Source organism: Mustela nivalis (genome assembly GCF_964662115.1).
Source record: "Mustela nivalis genome assembly, chromosome: X".
In the NCBI taxonomy this organism is placed as follows: Eukaryota; Metazoa; Chordata; class Mammalia; order Carnivora; family Mustelidae; genus Mustela; species Mustela nivalis.
Window position 1 is genome coordinate 37739221 of NC_139040.1, and position 19507 is coordinate 37758727.

A 19507-nucleotide genomic window follows, 5' to 3' on the forward strand; every position below is an offset into this window, starting at 1 on the left:
CTGCTTGTCCTTCTCCCTCTGCCCTTGCCCCCCCCTCATGTCCTCTCTGTTTCTCTCTCAAACAAATAAATAGAATCTTTTAAAAAAATAAAAAACTTTTCTTAAAAAAACCTTTGTGTCTTACTATATGCTGTTCCTTCTGCCTGGAAGGTGCTTAGTACCATCACCCTCATAACCCCATTAACCTGGCTAGCTTTTCTTTCAGCACTCAAGTTGGAGAGACTGTCTCTTCTCTCTCCTCACCTCCCCCTGAAATCAGAGTTTGGGTGATCCTCTCTAGTCTCCTCTGCTGATCTACATAAAATCATACTATTTTTAAAATTCTGCATTGCCATTATGGGTTTATATCTGTGTCTTTCTCCAAGAGGCATTAGGGTGGAGATAAATGAGCACATTTTAAACTATAGAAGTGATAATGATAATATCACTAATATAATGCTAACAACATGTGCTTGCTGTATGTTTATCCACATAATCCTTACAACGTTGTGAAGTCGGTAGCTGTTGCCAACGTTGAACAGGACTCGGTAACAGATTGAATGTGGGGGCCGAGATGAAGGAAGAGCATCAGCTGACTAGCAGGTTTCTGCCTGGAGCAAGGGGCCAAACCGTGGGTGGAGGTGCCATCTATTGAGACAATGAGTACAACAATGCGGGAAGGAGAGGCGTTTTTGGTCAGGGTGGTTTGGGAACTGCCATTCCTTTGCCATTCTTTTATAATCAGTCTTTCCAGAAGCTTCAGGAATAAGGCAAGTAATGAATTTCTCCCTCCTATTGACAAACATTTGGAAACACCACGGTCGGTCTCAGGAAAGCAGACTAACCTTCAGGCATTTCCTCACTAGCTTGCTGGAAGCAGGAGGACTATGTTTTGAGGACCATGGCCCTCTTCTCACCTTATGCTCTCGTGTGCGGCTCCCATAAGACAGTGAAAACACCATGGCCTTGTAGCCTTCAAGCTCCTATGGTGCTCGTGCCTCCTGGCCCTCACGTGCATCTCACAGTGGGTGTGGGCGCCCCTTTACAAGATAGGGGTAGTGGGCCCTTGGACTTGCGACCCGTTGTTCTCAAAGGCTCTGCCTGAGGTTGCTGCTGGCTTAGTCATTGAGTGCATCAACAGGGACTCATCGTTTGACGCGGGTTGCTCTTTTGAATATGTGATTCTCAATGAAGACAGCCAGACCGCCAGGGCCCTTTGCAGTTTCATTGTTTACCACCAGATGGCCTCGGGATTTATTGGCCCTGTCAACCCCGGCAACTGCGAGGCCGCCTCGCTCCTGGGAAACAGTTGGAACAAAGGGCTTTTCTCTTGGGCTTGTGTGAATTACGAATTAGACAATAACATCAGCCACCCGACCTTTTCTCGGACACTCCCTTCTCCGGTCCGGGTGTGGTAACTGTCATGAGGTACTTCTAGTGGGCTCACTCCGGAGTCATCTCCTAGATGAAGACATTTGGGTGCACACCGCCAATCGAGTACCAAGCGCTCGGCAGAGCCGTGGCCTACCGGTAGGGGTCGTCCTGAGCTCAGGACAAGACAGCCACAGCATTCGGACAGCGCTCCTGCGGATTCGTCAGGCGGACAGAATTCTCAGCGAGTGCTTTCTCCCCGCTGAGGTTTAAAACGTGGCTTCCGGGGCGGGGGTGGCGGCGGCGGAGAATAGGACAATTTCCAAAAGGTCTCTCACCCTCGCACCCTGGGAGAGCACATCAGGCATCCGCCCTCTTGGACTCACACTCAGGCTCCAAGACTGTTCGGCTTCAAGGGAGCCTGTTTGGTGAAAGGTACAAAGAACTCAGTGGTTATAAATGCCATTGGGTCCCAGTGCCTACTCTCAGCATCAAGAGCAACGGGAGCCACACACCTTCCACACCTGTAGGACCCCAGTAGTTTGAGATCAGCCAAAAGGGGTGCTTTTGTGGCTGTGTTGTGGCCCATTCTTGCCACCTGCTTCATCACCTTTCACTTGGAACCTGTCTTCTCTGTACTCCACAATATACACTTCCTTTCTGTCCTCTGCACTCACCTCCCTTGCCCCCCTGAAACAGGGCTTATCTTTTTTTTTTTAAATTTATTTATTTGACAGACAGAGACCACAAGTAGGCAGAGAGGCAGGCAGAGAGAGAGGAGGAAGCAGACTCCCCGTTGAGCAGAGAGCAGAAGCGGGGCTTGATTCCAGGACGCTGGGATCATGACCTGAGCCGAAGGCAGAGGCTCTAATCCACTGAGCCACCCAGGCGCCCCAGGGCTTATCTTTTTATGTGCCATTCCCAGGGACCTAGCTGATAAATAAAAGTATATTAAAATGAGGAGTCAGCCCAGATTTTAACCTTTCCCCTTCCAAGAGAAGGTCGATGTTGAAGGCGATTCTTGCAGAGACCATGGACAAAACCTGAAGCAAAGGGAAGACCCCAGCAAAGCTACTGTCACCAGACCTAGCTGAGGTGGTTTGGGGGAAGAAGAGCCCTTCCTGGTCCTCTGGAATCCAGTGTCTCTTACTTACTTTTATTGCAGGCCCTTGTGGCACTTGCTTTCGATATTTTCTATTCCAGTTTTTTAAAAACTAGATTTTTTTCCTGGAAAATGTCAGTGATTTGTGGGAACACGGCTCATTTCGTTATTGCAGGCCACTCAACTGCTTGAGAACGAATGGAAGGCTCAGAAACTACTTGTCAAATTGATGACTGCTAGGATTAGTCCTGGTCCCAGTCATTTCCTTAAGATAACATTGGGTTTGTTAGAGAATGGTCGGGGTTAGCCTGGCCGATAAACAGAAGTCCATTATAAGTTTCAAGTGTCACCAGTATTTGACCTTCATTATGATCATTATGGGAAGATGAGGGCAAGAAGTTTTAGTTCCTGGAACTACAGTTGTCTGCTTCCAGCTCCAGTCTACAAGATCCTATAATGTTAAGCAATCAGTGTGGCTTTGATTACTTCATAATAGAGATTGATACTTTCAAAGCAGAGCACAGAATTATTTTGAAAGATATAAAACCATTTCCAGGGAGAAGTCATGCCAGAAATAGGCTCACAGATTTAGTATAACTTTAGAATATGTTACAAATCTTCATGAAGTCCAGTGTCTCCTGCAAGCTTACATTCCATGAGAGTTTCTCATCCCACCCATTCTAAATAGTATACTCTTTGAAATGACAATTTGGCCTCTACCATGAAATGTTAAATAAATCCAGGCCCTGAAACTCTTTGGGCTGAGAGAAGTTAGGATTGAGTGCCCACCACCCACACGTCCTTTGAGGCAGAGAGATAGCAAATGTACATATTATGGCCCTACTCTTTGAGATTCATTCCTGTAGGTCGATGGTTCTCACTCTGCACACCAGAATTCCCTGGACATCTTTTCTAAACAATTGGTGCCAGAACGCTACATCCAGAGGTTTTGGTGATCTGCAATGAGGCCCTAGCAGAGGTTATTTTCAGTAGCCTCCCAGGTGCATGTAAAATGTAGCCAGGGTTAAGAATCACTGCTTTGGGGGCACCTGGGTGGCTCAGTCGGTTAGGTGTTTCCCTTCGGTTTCGGTCATAATCTCAGGGTCCGGGGATCAGTAAAGATGATGATAACAATAATAATGGCTGTGGGCTCTTTGGAGGGGAAACAGCAGGGGGGTTACTAGATGCTGCCTTTAGAGACAGTGAATGCAACCATGATACCACTTTGTATGCGAACAGCTCTCTACAGTTTACAAGGTATTTGCATATACTTAATCTCATTTAATCCTCAGGATCACCCAGAAGATAGGTATTTCCTTTAAAGTTTTACAACATCTGTGAGTCTCACATCACAAGTAGGTAGGTATAGGTCTTATTCACAACAAGCAATGTGGTGAATGAAATCCCAGAGAAGGGGGGATTCGGCAATAATCTTTGTTTCTGACCAAGTCAGATAGGGAAGATAGGAATCGAAGACAAAGGGCCACAATTTACAGTCAGGGCTGCTGTGCCTATTTATGGGAGGTTGTGTCCTGCACCAGGGGATCTAGCTGAGTGGGCCGGAGGGCTGAAATCCAGTTCATTCTCTACTTAAACCATGAGCCCTGGTAGAAGTTTTGATCCCATGGCATAAAAGAATATCCATTCACCAGGGAGAACACCTGTTGGATTGCAATTACCCAGAAGAGTTGTTGTTGTTGTTGTTGTTGTTGTTGTTCTGTTTTATTTTGTTGCCATTTCTCATAAAGGCTAGCAGGAGGCCCCACTGAAAAGCTCTTTGGAGAACTTTTCAAACCCTCCTCTCCTCATCTTTTTCCTATCAATGCTTGGCTGATTGTGAAATCCTTTCCATTTGGACTAACCAGGTTGTTGAACCATTGGGGATGCCTTTAAATTCTTTCAAATTGGGACTTCTTCATTACAATAGGATATTTAGAAAATAGGACACAGAATGGTCTTCTCTTGTTTGTACAAAATTGAAAACCTTATTACTATGCTATTGCCAGCTAACCTTTTCCCATCTATTGAAGATTACTGTACATTAAAAAAGAAAAAAAAACAAAGAAATAGCAACTTTGGTAATAGCTAATATTATCCGAGGGTTTATTGTGTACTAGTCATTTCATTTTGCAAGGGTTTTTTTTTAAGATTTTATTTATTTATTTGACAAACAGAGATCACAAGTAGGCAGAGAGGCAGGCAGAGAGAGAGGAGGAAGCAGGCTCCCCACCGAGCAGAGAGCCCTATGTGGGTCTTGATCCCAGGACCCTGAGATCATGACCCGAACCAAAGGCAGAGGCTTTAACCCACTGAGCCACCCAGGAGCCCCTTGCAAGGGTTTTGTACAGACCATCTCATTCAGTTCTTGCAACATCCCTAACTAATAAGGTTAATTATTATTTAACACACTTTATGGATAAGATTTCAGAGGCCAAAAGAGGTTAAATAACTTGCCAATGTCACACAGCTTGTGAATGGGAAAGCCAGGCTATGTACTCAGGTTGCTCTAAAACAGCGCCTCTCAAACCTTGGTGTTTACCAGGATCCCCTGGAGGGCTTGTTAAAACACAGATTTTGGGGTTCCCTCTCCAGAGTTTCTGGTTCAGGAAGAGAAAGAAAGGCTGGGGAAGGGCCCCAGAATTTGCATTTTTAACCAGTTCATAGTGGTGCCTGTGCTGCTGGTCCAGGGATCACTCTCGGAGAACAACTGGTCTGATGAAAGACTTACACTCTACTGCCTCCTGTCTACCTGAGGTATGTCCCCAAAGCATACTCACTTGAGACCATGTGTGCCACGTAGGTTGTATAATTCAGTTCTTCCATTATTCTTTCTTTTTTTTTTTTTAAGATTTTATTTATTTGACAGAGAGAGATCACAAGTAGACAGAGAGGCAGGCAGAGAGAGGGAAACAGGCTCCCCGCTGAGCAGAGAGCCCGATGCGGGACTCGATCCCAGGACCCTGAGATCATGACCTGAGCCGAAAGCAGCGGCTTAACCCACTGAGCCACCCAGGTGCCCCTCCATTATTCTTTCTTAATTGTTGGGCCCACTGATGAAATTCTTTTAAGTGCCTCAAGGTAGCCAGTGTTGGCCTTATTTTCCTATAGTCATAACAACAGTGATATTGATAATACCGTGGCTAAGAGCCTTCGTGTTGATAGGGCATTTTGTATAGGATTTGGTAGGGATAAGCCTACGTAAAGGTAAATGGTGAAAGACAACCAGCTGTCATGAATGGTTCTGATATCAGCAATGATAAAATTATTGGAGACCCAGCACACAAGGAAGTTTCTGTAGAAGTACCCAGCATCTAAGCTTTCAACATTTAAGAGGCCATACCTAGATAGCAGTTTTTAAAAAGTTCAAGAAAACATATGTTGCAAGGTGTGGAGAAATATTAAAAACTTATCTCAAGCTGGGCCGCGATGTGAAAGCAATAAATGCACTTGGAATACCAGTTATATTGGGTATAAGAAAACAGGACCTGGTGTAGGTGGAATGGCCCTTAAATGTAATGTGTGTCTGACATCATGCTGAGCTACTTGTATGGGTTCAACATGGGTGGCAGGTAAGTAAGTGGTGGTCTCTGGACTTAAAGGCAAAAATGTGTGTGTCCAGGGGGCGGGGGGGAGGTGTCCTTAGCTGATAGAAACAGTCATACATTGCCCAGTGCCCTGTTCTTAAATTGTGCTCTGAAGGCTGCCTGCACCCAATCACAGTGGGGGGTGGATCTGGGAAGCAGGCTGATTCCAGAGCCTCCCACCTTCTTCTTATGCATCCATTTTATAGACTGCATGGAAGAAAGCTGACAGGAAGATGGTCCGGGTGTACTTGTTTCACAGTGTGGTCAGATGGTTGAACCCTGGGGGAATGTGAGACTTGGGATAAATCACAGAGCATGCCCCCCTTCCTCTGGCTTGTGTACTCCTCCCAACATTTGTTAAAACGAAATAGATTAAAATATATAGTGATACACACACACACACACACACACACACACACACACACACACACACCAGTGATAGGGGATGTTGCAGAACGGTTAAAGTGAAGATAAAGAACACTAGAATGCGGGGTGAGGGGTGCTTTCTGGGCTTGGGAGCAATACTGTGGGCTCACTGTATGAATACAACTCGTAAGGACTAAGAACTTAAGTGTGAGACTGGGCCCATTTTCCTCCACTAAGGACTCTATAGCCAGTAATCTGTAAAAAATAAAAAAGTGAACTTTGCCTTCTGAGAAACACAGTTCCTCCATCTGAAGGAACTATCAGACAGAATATTTTAATAGAAGATAAAAAGTAGGAGTAGAGTGACTTAGTAATGAACTTCTCCTGGAGTTTCATGATGTTTCTTGCTGCTAGTGTTGAGGGTGAAAGAGAAGGTCCTGGAGAGCCTGCCCTAGTAGGTACCACAGTATGAAGACATAGTTGCTGATGTTTTGAGTGGGGCTCAGGAAGCACAGAGAAAGTGCTAGTATCATATCATGATGAGCTGGGATCTCAGCAAGATGTATCTCCGGATCCTTGTTTTGGCTATAGAGTGGCTGACTGTTAACAAGCAGGATGGAAACTTACAAATTAGTATTATTCAGTGATCATCCGTTGACCCAGGCCTTGTCAAGGATTTAAGGTTTCTGTCCACTAATCCTTGCCTGACGACAGCTTACAGGTAAAATCCCATTTTAATGAATGTAATTTTGAGATAATAATGCTATTTAGTAAAATCATCATGTAGAACAGACGCACCCACAAATCCCTGTTCACAAAGCACTCAATCTATTAAATTAAGATGCTGTTGTTTTAATTCAGTATTTATGCTTTCTATTTCAGTCATGTTCAATGGCAAGATCTTGCCATGTAAAAAATGGAGGAGACTGACATCATACCCTCTCCAAGGCTTTGTTTTCTCATTTGTAAAATAATGAGGGGAATGAAAGGAACTAGTAGGTCTCAAAGAGTCTTTCCAGTTATAAGAATTCTGACTCTTTGTCTAAGATATCCTTAGTGTGGGCCCATGAAAGAAAAATTACAAGGGGAGATTAAGGTCAAGAGTAAGGTATTGAGCATAATTAATGACACTAAGCATCAAGGACAAGTATGGTAGAATTTACCTGCCAGGTAAATTTCACTTCAACTTGTTCCTCCATGCTAACAATCCAGATATGCCCATGCCTTACATCTCAAGGAACCCACAAAAGATACCCAAGTGTACAACCTCTGATTTTTCAGGCATTCGTTTAAACAGTGTTCATTGGGTGCATAAGGTGTACCAGGATACAGAGATAAATAAGACACAGTCCTTGACCAGTCATTGGGTACATGCTGATGTTGAGAAAGGGGTACAATGTGATAACGATTGTTGAATAGCCGGCTCGTCAAGGGGGAAGATTGCCCTGACTTATAATGTTTGCCAATCTTTATAGAGTGATTTCCATAATCACTACCACCATGCCCAATTTCGAGCTACCAGTCTGACACTGACTGGTGCACAGAATCCCTGAAAATTTAACCACACGCTCTTCTAAACTAGTACCAGCCAGATCCAACACACTTCTGAGGGGATGTGACCTTGTGAGAGGTGGCTCTCTCTGAGAGGTATTAGCTATCATCTCCTGACACAGCCCCACCCCCAGCAGCTAGGAGAACGAGTGTGTCAGTTGTGAAGGGTGCAGTTGGGTGGTACGCCACGGCACCCACTACATAGAGTGTATGTTAAAGTATTTGCTGTATTTCAACCAACACAATTCCATTTAACGTTCCATCTAGTGAAGTAATTTTAATATTCCTTGAAATATAGTAAATAAAATTTTATCTCTGTTGGGTAATCTCGGTCAAATCACCTAATCTCTGTTTTTGTTGAAGAAAGATGCCAATACTGACTTGCTTGCTAAGGATCCTGGTGGACAAACTGGCCAACTACCTGAAACAGCTGACTTAACTCATTTCCCTCCCTCAGTGGACCTGTTACTGGACTAGTTGGACCAAATGATTCATGTTTAGTGGTGCAACCAAATTTGATTCTAGTTTTTCCTTCTAAATCCAGCTTTTGCCTCGTCAAACCTCTCTGGCACTCCATTTTCCCATTATGCAATGTGTAATTATGAACAAAGGAGTTTGAACTCCTTGAGTGGCTCATGAATTAGCTCCGAAGATATCCCAGAGTATTTGAAGGAAGATTTAAGGATCAGAATACACATAGAACCTTTTAGGACAATTATATTGAAGGAACTAATGGCCATTTGAAAACTGAAAGTTACACTGTGTGTGTGTGTGTGTGTGTGTGTGTGTGTGATTTAAATCATCATCATAACTTGCTAGTTACACCTTAAAAAACTGAAATTATCAGCTCTAGGTCAAAGGGGAAAGTTTCTGGGGGTTATTTAACGAGTGTAAAAAAGTTTTTGGAAATAGAGGAAGAAATATGTAAATGCCAAAGACCAGTCATTGAACGCAGTTAAGCGTACTCATTTCCTGAGATTAAAGGTTCCGTGAAAGCACGTATAATTAATATTTACCAATATCAATAGGACCTTTGCCTTTCTTCCAGGAGCTAGAATACTTGCCAGTCATTATCTAATTAAACTAGTCAATGTACCTGTGAAATGCTTTGGAATCTGCATTTTAAAGATGTGGGCACTGAAGCACAAGTGGGCTTAAACTAAACTCATTTAGCATACCAAGGGCGAAATTGGATAGAAGACTTTCAGTCTCATGATCTTGCTGCCATTCTTCAACCGTGGCCTCCTCTAATCCACTCTATTCTAGCATAGCCTTGCCAAACAACATAGTTTTCGCAAGTCTAGGAGGAATTAGAGAGCAAAGTAATTCCAATTACAGGGAAGTTAGATTTTTAAAAGTTGAACATATCACTGATAATATTATTAGCATTTAGAGGTGAGTGTGAGCTAGTGCCATTCATTGTCTATAATGGCCATGGTAAGGGTGGGAACAGTTGTGCAAAATCTACTGGAATGTATGTTTGCAGGAGCAGGGCCATAAGTATCAGCGGTGTTTCTGAGAATATCCCCCATCCTCACCCTTTAGCCTTCTTATTCTTAGGTACTATTTTTTTAGTACTTAGCCCATTATAAGAATTGCTCCTTCAATCAACACTACCACCCTATGAAGTACATATTTATGATCTCCATTTTATAAGTGAGGCAGAGAGAGGTAAGCTAAGGGTATACAGCTAACAATGACTAGTGATGTTAAGATATAAACCTGAATCTTCCAATCCCAAAACCTCTTCATTATGCTACCTCCCATTAGCTAAATTTATTCTTATTCCTGTCTAGTATTGGCTCTGTAGGCTGTAGTCATATCTGCGTCATCCTTTTGCCGAATCCAGGGTCCTGAGCACACCTCAGTCTTAGCTCAGTGCTTCAACATCTTGATCATCTCAGAGGCGTCAGATAAAAATCATTTACCAGTTGGTTATAACACATCTATTTATTTTTCCCGATCTGTGGTTTTTGGAATTCTATTTTACTAACATATTACTGCCATAACCCTCCTGCTTTATTGGTTTCAGTAATCATCATGTATGTGCATTCGGCCTTGATTGGGGGAGACACTCAGATGCATCTCTTGGAATGGGCTCATGATGTGAAAATGACTGATGGAAACTACGTCTTTGTTCCCTATGATGCTCTGCTCTACAGTTTACTTTATAAGCATACCCCCTACCAGGTCCTGAGGAAAAACCCGAAACTCCGGGAAGCCTACGATGCTGTGTTGACCATTACAGTGGAGTCCCAAGAAAAAACCTTCTATCAAGCCTATACTGAAGCAGCAGCTATACATGAAATTCCTGAGAAGTTGGAGTCAGATCAGGTAAGTGCAGATTTACAAGTTATCATAAGTGGAGACCCTCAAACAACAAGAAGGTCAATATTGTTCCTGTGAAAAGCCTCTATTACATAGGCAACCCAATCAAGAAGAGGCAACCACGCACAAATTAAAAACACCTTTTGTTTGAAGGAAACATTTGTAAAACAAAGACACATTGTTGAAGCTTTTTTTTTAAAATTATCAAGCTGCCCATAATGACAGCATGCAGCTCTGAAGAATAAGTAAAATAAATTTTAAAAATTTAGGAAGAGGGAAACAAAGATTTTATAATAGACTAGTGCTATTCAAGGGAGCTAGACAATTCTTATGTCTGACCCAAGTTCAGCTGGTTTGAATAGTTCTAAATCTATTCAAAATCATAGAGAGCTGGTGTATAAGACCATATTAATTTTATTATTGATAAAACTGGTATTAGAGAATATGGCTTCTGTTTGTAAGCATTTGAGCTTCCCAGTACTGAATCTGAGGATTACCCAGACTTCCCTACCTAGTCAACAACATTGCAGGACCACCATATTCCAGCACCACAATGGCGTGCCTTTTGTAAAATGTACAGCCTGGAGGAGCATAGTGGAGTGTGTGCATCCTATAGGTAGGTGGCTCCCAAGAGAAAGAAGTTAGGAGGGACTGGGCTGTATATCCTTAGTTCTCCTTCCAAATTAACCAGTTAGGTTAAAACACTCCTCTTTTGTGGGAGGGAATGAGTAAGGAGGTGAGGAGAGGTCAGATGTTTTTTGCTAGTAGGGTTATTTCTGTATGAAAGGAATAGTTTGGAATGGGGAAGCATTCCTCCCTTCTAATATGTAAGATGTGATATTTACATGTGTATAAATGAATATATGTATAAACACATTTCAGATTCAAATCATAGACACTAAAGGGCCTGAGGAAGGTAAAGGAGTAGGGAGGGGAACAAAGCAGAGAAAGGAATGGAGAGCAAAGACAAAAACAAAGAGGAAACATCCAAAAAAGACAAGGAATATGGGAAGAAGGTGGGAAGGTCAAAGATACCAGTTAGATGAAAAAAATAAAGAGGTGGTTTTTGTAGGTTGGAGGCTACATGTAGAAGGCAGTCACTTTGAGAAGTATTTAGAATAACACATGAGTAGAATTAAAAGTTCTAACATTTGCTAGCATAGTGTATCAGTTATAATGCTTCTGGCTGTAAGTAACAGACTGTTCAACACAAAATGGCCCAGGTGATTTTTCTTTTCAAAATCTGAAGGTATGGGGAGCTCAAGGGTCCGTTATTCATCAGCCCAACGATGTTATCAATGAACCATGCTTGACTCATCTTTCCATTTTACAAGCCATAGCATGCTATCTTGCCATCGTTATTTGGTTGGTCTTATGGTCCCATGATGGCTGCCACAGTTCCAGACATTACATATTATAGGTGGAACTGCCTCCAGATAAAAATGGGCAATGAACTTTTCTTGTGTCTTTTTTTAAGAGTGAGGAAATTTTTCCCAGAAGCTCCTCAGGCAGACTTTTCTCCACACTTTCTTGATCACATTCATGTCTCATATACATACCAAAATCAATCATTTAGGAAGAGGAACAAAACTATCATGGTTAACCCTATGGCTGCTGGAAAAATGTGAACAGATTTGAGATTCTGTTAGCAGGGAAGAAGGCTGTCAAGGAGGCAGCTGATTGTGTCTAACACTCACATTCTCAATGATATTCTTTTTTATATCCACCATTTATTTCTTTATCCTGTGGACTGCTTCTGCCTCTGAACAAATAATTCAGATAAAACTTAGGTTTAGTTTAAGCATTGATAACAAAGATTTTGCTGATTCTTGTTCTAATAAAAAAAAGGTGACCAGCAGAAATATTAACAGGGCAGATTTTGAACTTTATTGCTACTGAGATGTTTATAATAAATCTTTCTTTTAGGAGACACACAGATGTTTAAAAACAAGTGGTCAGTTTGGTCATGAGTTGCAAGAATCCTTCAGATTCCTAAAAATGGTTGCTCAAACCAGTTGTTTGGTGTTATTTACAGGCAAGCAAAGAGATGGTGAATTTTTGTATTTTTTAGCCAATGATACGATACCACATCGATACAGACTAAGTCTTTTTACTTTAACCATGAAACGAGGGAAGGAGAAAGGTGTGTGTGTGTGTGTGTGTGTGTATTGTACATGCATATATATGAACAGATATTTTATATAAAAAATTCAGACCTACTACTTGTAATATTTGATCCAAATATTACACCTTATTACACCACAATACCTTGTGGAAAACATAAGGTAATTAAGGCAAGAAAAGAAAAGACACCACTATCTTCGTTGCTAGGCAGCATGTACCCTGCTTTAGACAAGAAAATAGAGAGGGTTAAGGCAAAGGATCTAGATCTTATAAAACAGTTTGTTTGGATGCATTTCCTCCCCCTCTTTGCAGATTCCTAGGGTATACCCTCCTAACCAAAGACTAAGAGAAGGATGAGACAGCTATCTTTGGATTTCTGCTAAACAAAACCTTCTTTTGCCTAAATTATTTTGCTAAATATTTGAAGGCAGCTGGCATAGGAGAAAGAGCATATGATAAAGAGTTAGACACACTTGGGTTTAAGTACCAGGGTTCCACTCTTACTAGCTATGTGTCCTTGGGCAAATTACTTCCACTTTTTTGAGTCTCAGTGTTCTCATCTGTAAAATGGGTTAGTGATCTGCATCTTCTAGGATTATTGCAAAGATTAAACAAAGTCACATGTGTAAGGTAACTAGCAGAATGTCTGGCTCACAGTTTCCTTCCTTTCTACTTTTTCTTCCGTGGGGCCAGAATGGCCTTATACTTACCATCTAAGTTTGAATCTGATTTCAGCTCCCTACTCTTGAAGTTTTCTAATTTCTAGCAGAAAATTGCTCATTAGTTTTAGCTTTCAAAATTATTTTGCTTTCAGAATTCCAAATGATATTTTCTTAGATCAAAAGATGTAGTGCATTGTTTGTTTGTCCCTGGACTCCTGCTGTTTTTGCCCTGTTAAGTCAACAGATCAATAATTATTTGCTAAGCACCTGCCATGCGCCATGCATTGTGTGGAACACCAGATAGAACAGTTAACAAGACAAGATTTTTGTCAGTGGTGTGTTGGAACTTTTTTCAAAAGCTGATGGTGTGCACTTTTTCCCAATTCTGTGTCCAATGGCATAATGTTGTTAGCTAGAAACCAGTCATAGGGAGTATTTACACCACAGAAATTGGTAAATGATACAAGTAAGAGCTATTTTCCTCCTTATAGAGTCAAAGGTTTTCTAGCACATCTCTTTTAAAAAAAATTTTTTATTTATCTATTTGGCAGAGATCACAAGTAGGCAAAGAGGTAGGCAGAGAGAGAGGAAGGGAAGCAGGCTCCCCGTTGAGCAGAGAGCCCAATGTGGGGCTCGATCCCAGGACCCTGGGATCATGACCCGGGCTGAAGGCAGAGGCTTTAACCCACTGAGCCACCCAGGTGCCCCATCCTATCACATCTCTTGTTCCTGATCTTTTGGGGTATAAATTCCTGTGAGAGGGACAGTAAGTGAATAAACAAACATATGAAAAACATGGCCATATTTCTTTCTTGCCCAATAACTTCTAGTGGAGTTAAAATTTCCTAGAGGGGCTATATTGCTCAGAGCAGCACTTGCAATCTCTTTTAATTTATGCTGTTCTTTAAAAAGTAAAACTGAAGACTGTCAAAGTGATATGCACACATAGTTTTAATGGTTAAGAAATGCTAAAAAGTTTGTGTCAACTACAAAGCAGTTCCTAGGCCTCCCTCCCACCTTTCATCAGAAGCAACCACTTTCTTGTCTCTTTTGCTTTTTATTCTGGTATTTACTTCTGGGTTTGTAAATACCATACCACCACTGGTCTCTCTCTCTCGGTTATCTCTTGATTAATCAATTTATCATTTATTTATTTATTTATTATTGAGAGAGAGAGAGAGAGAAGGAGAGGGGGAGGAGGGGTAGAGGGAGAAGGAGAGTCCTTTGTGTATTTTTTTAAATTTTTAATTAATTTTTTATTTTTTATAAACATATATTTTTATCCCCCGGGGTACAGGTCTGTGAATCACCTGTATATTTTTAAAGATTATTTGAGAGTGAAAGAAAGAGAGAGCAAGAGTCTGGGGGGAGGGGCAGAAGGAGAGAGAATCTTAAGCAGACTGTGCTGAGCACCAAGCCTGATGCAGGGCTTAATCTCATGTGTCTGAGTTCTGGGCCTGAGTTGAAACCAGGAGTTGGTTGCTTAACAAGCTGTGCCACCCAGATGCCCCATGGAGAAAGAGAATCTTAAGCAGACTCCACTCCCAGCGTGGAGCCTGACACAGGGCTCCATCTCACAACTGTGAGATTATTCATGCATGACCTGAGCTAAATTCAAGAGTTGGATGCTTAAGGGACTGAGCCACGCTGGCACTCCTTGATTAATCAATTTTAGACATTATTTGTTGACTTTCTATTACAGTTGAGGATTTTTAGCTCTTATATACTTCCTTATGTTCCTTCAAACCTTCAATATACGTATGCCAAAATTTTTAGTTAAATTCATATTTGGTATTTTTTGTATTATACCTATCTAAATATCATTGATTGCTGATCCATATGGTATGTTACGGTAACAGTTCATTCTGTGTGTAACTTTTGATGTTTACTGGGGTTAACAATTGTCTAATTTTTAAATTTGTTTACATTAACTTGAATTTTGAAGTCTTTCCACACTGTCTGATAAAGCTGTGGAATTTTCACAGAACAATTTTATACATGGCAAAAATCCCTTATCAGTTTCATTTGTTTTTCCTGAAGCTCTCTGTCCTCCTGTTCCAATCTAAACTTATTGCTCTCTAAAGCTTCTGCACAACTGTTATACTAAGATCTCCTTTTTCACTACCCTGGAAGGTCCTTTTCTCTTTTTTTTCTGTGCTGAATCCACTCTTGCATGAATCTTGTGGCTCCCATTATTTCCCCCCAGTTTACTCTTGTTTTGGTGGAGCACACTCTCTAGTGAGAAAGCTATAGGGATGGTAAATTTTCGAAATTTTGCATATCTGAAAGTCATTCTTCTATCTTCACTATTGGTTGATAGTTTGAGTATAAAAATCTAGGTTAAAAAATCATTTTCCCTAAGGCACCTGGCTGGCTGTTGGAAGAGCATGTGACTTTTGATCACGGGCTTTTAAGTTTGAGCCCCACGTTGGGTGTAGAGATTACTTAAAATCAACCATCAAATAAAATTATTTTCCTTTAGCACTCTGAAGACAGGGCACACTGTCTTATTTCCATTATTGGCATTGACAATTCCAATGCCATTGTTATTCCTGAGTCTTTAATGCAACCTCTTTTCATTCCTCCCCATCTCTTCCAGAAGCTTTTAAGATTGTCTTTATTCCTGATGTTAGGAAATTTCATGATGATGTCTGGGTCCTTGACATATATTATGCAGTATATATTGTGGGGTCTTTCAATCTCATTCTACCTGGGAAATGTTTGTATATTATTTATTTGATAATTTCTTCGACAACATTGTCTTTGTTCTCTCTGAAAATACTATTAGTTGTTTATAAGATTGGGTTGATTTTTTAATTGTCTAATTGTTTCTCTTGTATCATCCATATTTTTGTTATAAATTACTCTTCCTAAAAGAGCCTCTCAATTTTGCATCTTCTTTTACTGATTTTTAATTTTTTTCCCTATAATATTGTTAATTTCCAAGAGTTGGTTCTTGCTGTTTGATTATTCTATTTTGATAGCATCCTGATTTTGTTTTGTAAATATGGTATTTTATCTTATTTCTTAGAAAATATTCATTGTACTTTGAAATTCTTTTCTGCTGCCTGTGTTTTTCTCCATTTCTAATTTTTCATGCTTCTTTGTTTTGGTCTTTCTATTTCATTTTGGAAGTTTCCTTAATTCTTAATTTCCTTAATTCTCTGGTGATCCTGAATGAAAAGAATGAAGCTCTAAGAGACAGATTTGAAGGTGCATGTACATTGTGTGTTTGTTAACCAGTGGAGAAATTGGCTATCCAGCTGAAGTTTTTTGTCAGTACCTGTAGATCTTGCCTCTTGGGCTACACTCCCTTCAGGGAAGAATACTCCCATCTTCTTGGGAGTCATAATCCTGGTTGTCACTATTCTAGGAGTCATGGAGGGGGGAGACTGGGACTCTCATTGTTAAGTATAAACACTTCAACTTCATCACTCTTTTTTGTGGCTTGCCTAACTTTTACCTTCCTTTGGATTATGTGTCCCAGCTCTAGAGCTGTTCTGAATCAGTTTAACCTGTTTCCAGCAGGGTTTGGCTTTCCTTAATAAAGGTGGGGATGGCAGATGTCTAATCACTCCTTACAAGGACATTCAAAGGGCTGTCCTTCCTTTAAAGTCCTGCCTCACTCCAACTTCTACAGTACTTGATGCCTCTAATTCCTACGCCTTTGTGGGATTCTCAGGGGGGGAAATCTGCTAGATGCTTACCAACAATCCCCCTTGGGGGAATGGTGTGGAAGGTTGGTGTTTCTGTTCCTTGTCCTCCTTGTTTGAGAGCGATATTTGAGAGGAAGAAGAGACTGAGGAAAAAAAATCTCGATCTCACTATCTTCAATCAGGAAGTCATGAAGGAAAAAAAGAAGTTACAAAAAAGTTATTGGTGGATCTGGCAGTTACTTGATTTAGCAAATATTTATTTAGCTCAGATATAACATGGTTAAGAGCATGGGCTTTGAAGGCAGAGTGCTGTACATTTACTTAAGCTCTCTGTATCTTCTTTTTTTTAAAAGATTTTATTTATTTATTTGACAGAGAGATATTACAAGTACACTGAGAGGCAGGCAGAGAGAGAGAGAAGGAAGCAGGCTCCCTGCTGAGCAGAGAGCCCGATGCGGGACTCAATCCCAGGACCCTGAGATCATGACCTGAGCCGAAGGCGGCGGCTTAACCTACTGAGCCACCCAGGCGCCCCGCTCTCTGTATCTTTTCATTATATTAAGTTGGGAGTAATAATAGTGCCTCCCTCATATAGTTGTTGTGAGAATTAAATGAGTTAATACACATAAAGAGCTTGCCTGGCACCTAATAGCTCCTTAATAAATGTTTATTATTAGTGGTATTAGTGTTGTTCTTTTTATTATTATTATGGGCTCAGCACTTTGCAGGTGATACCATGGAGAACAAAATAGAAATAAGTTCTTTTCCTCAATGAAGGGGAATGGTTTTACCATTTTAGGGTGCTAAGAACACTGGGTCTAAAATTGGGACTTTTAGGGGCACCAAGGTGGCTCAGCTAGTAGGGTGTGCAATTCTTGATCTCGTGGTTGTGAGTTTGGGCCTCATATTGGGTGTAGAGATTACTTACAAATAAGGAAAATCTTAAGATAGAATAAAATAAAATTGGGATTTTTACTTATTGGTCACAAATTCAAGACTGGGATAAGGTCCTTGACCACTATTTTTCCAGGATGGTATTATTAGAGTTCTGTGTTCCTCTTCTGAAGTACAAATAATAGCAGCTCTCATGTATTCAGTGCTTACTCTGTGCCTCGTAATTAACATGAATGTTCTCATCAGATCTGTAGATCAAGCCTACAAATTAGGTATTATTATCTCTACTTCATGGATGATGAAACTGAGGCTAAGGTAACTTTTCCAAGGTTATACAGCTGCTGGCAAGTGGCAGAGCAGGGATTCCAATACTGATCTGCTAACAGAACCATTTAACTACATAATAAATTACACTGTATCCCATGTCCAATGCTTTATTCAATGTAATATTGCTAAGCGACTAACACTTTGATTTGAATGGGTTTTTCAGATTGTTTTCCTCTATCCTAGGAAGTACTAGGACTTTATGAGGACCCATGAAAAGAGAACAGTAAATCAGGGGTGCCTGGGTGGCTCAGTCGGTTGGGAGTTTGCCTTTAGCTCAGGCCGTGATCTCCCGGTCCTAGGATCTACCTCCCTGCTCAGCAGGGAGTCTGCTCCTCCCTTTCCCTCTGCCTCTCTCCCCAACTCATGCTTACTCTCTTTTTCTCTGTCTCAAATAAGTAAATAAAATCTTTTTAAAAAGAGAGAGAGAACAATGAATCAAAATGGAGGGATTGGGGGGTAGGAAGCCAGTGACAAACTTCCTAATTTAGTCTCAGGATGATTGGGCAAGGATTATCACTTTGTACCTTTAAAATTTGACTTCTGAAGTAAGGTTTTCATGCCTATATCCTTTACTTTTGCTGTATTCCTAATGCTTGTTTTCAGGAAAATGCTACTGGCTAAAAATGCATATTGCTAGAACACACATTTGGGATAATTTTTCCAAATGTGGCCTTATTTGCCTAAGCAAAGGAAATCCTCTGGATTTCTCAGCAAACCCAGGGGCCCCTGAAGCTCCTGGAACCCACTGGTTTCTATTAGCTTAAATATATGTGCCTGTCAGGGGACGTGGTTAGGGCTGAAGCATTCCAGGATGGGGCGCACCAGACACTTGTCAGGAAAGGTTGCCTGCTGCTTACAGTGGCTACACTTTGTACATCATTCTATAAAAACAATAAGGGAATCATTCTATAAAAATAAAGGTATTATATTCCTGAGTATCATATAAAATAGATTGGGTTATTAGCCATCTTTTGGCTAAGTTCAAGGGTTGAGATCATGCATTGTTGGAGGTCCCACCTTGAATAAGAGGAATTTGATTACCATCTGGTTTCTCACATGCCTGGATTTTTGTTCAAAAGTGGTGTTGCCATTTTGTCCTTCAAATGATGCTTTCTGACCCAGGTGTGTTTCAATGTATGTTTCTAAGGACAAAATGCTTTGGAAGCCAATTTTGGGTCTTGTGAGCACAGTAAGTCGGGACTGATGATGGTCAGCTTAACAACAGCATGAACCATTAAATTGAACAAATTTGAAAATCACTGCTCCTGACCCAGACCTTGTTTTCTTGGATACCAAACTCCAAGAAGCCTAGGGTAGAAGTAGCTAAATTTGCTGAATAACAAACAATCAATTCTCAATCATTTATTCATAATTCATTCAGTCAGGTTCAGGTCCATGCAGCAGGCAAAACTAATAGATTGAGTCATGAGTGTGATGTGAACAAGGTCATCCGCCTGACAGAAACTCCTGCCAATGCTATCGTGCTTCTTTGGAGTTGTGGTCAGAAGCAGGGACAGAGGGTGTGGAGACGGCCTTTTTTCCCTCACCCCATCTTCTACCTCT

General features: G+C 41.1%; 1 protein-coding gene across 1 annotated transcript in view; it reads left to right on the forward strand.

Annotated features, from left to right (window-relative positions):
* Positions 1 to 446: 446 nt before the first annotated feature.
* The window catches only part of GUCY2F (guanylate cyclase 2F, retinal), a gene marked incomplete at both ends in the record, with an annotated part of 98105 nt that continues 79044 nt past the window's right edge, over positions 447 to 19507 (forward strand). The window contains 6 exon segments of the mRNA XM_082716510.1: positions 447 to 527; positions 1005 to 1389; positions 1392 to 1414; positions 1418 to 1439; positions 1442 to 1594; positions 9986 to 10287. Coding sequence (XP_082572636.1) covers positions 447 to 527; positions 1005 to 1389; positions 1392 to 1414; positions 1418 to 1439; positions 1442 to 1594; positions 9986 to 10287 — 966 coding nt within the window.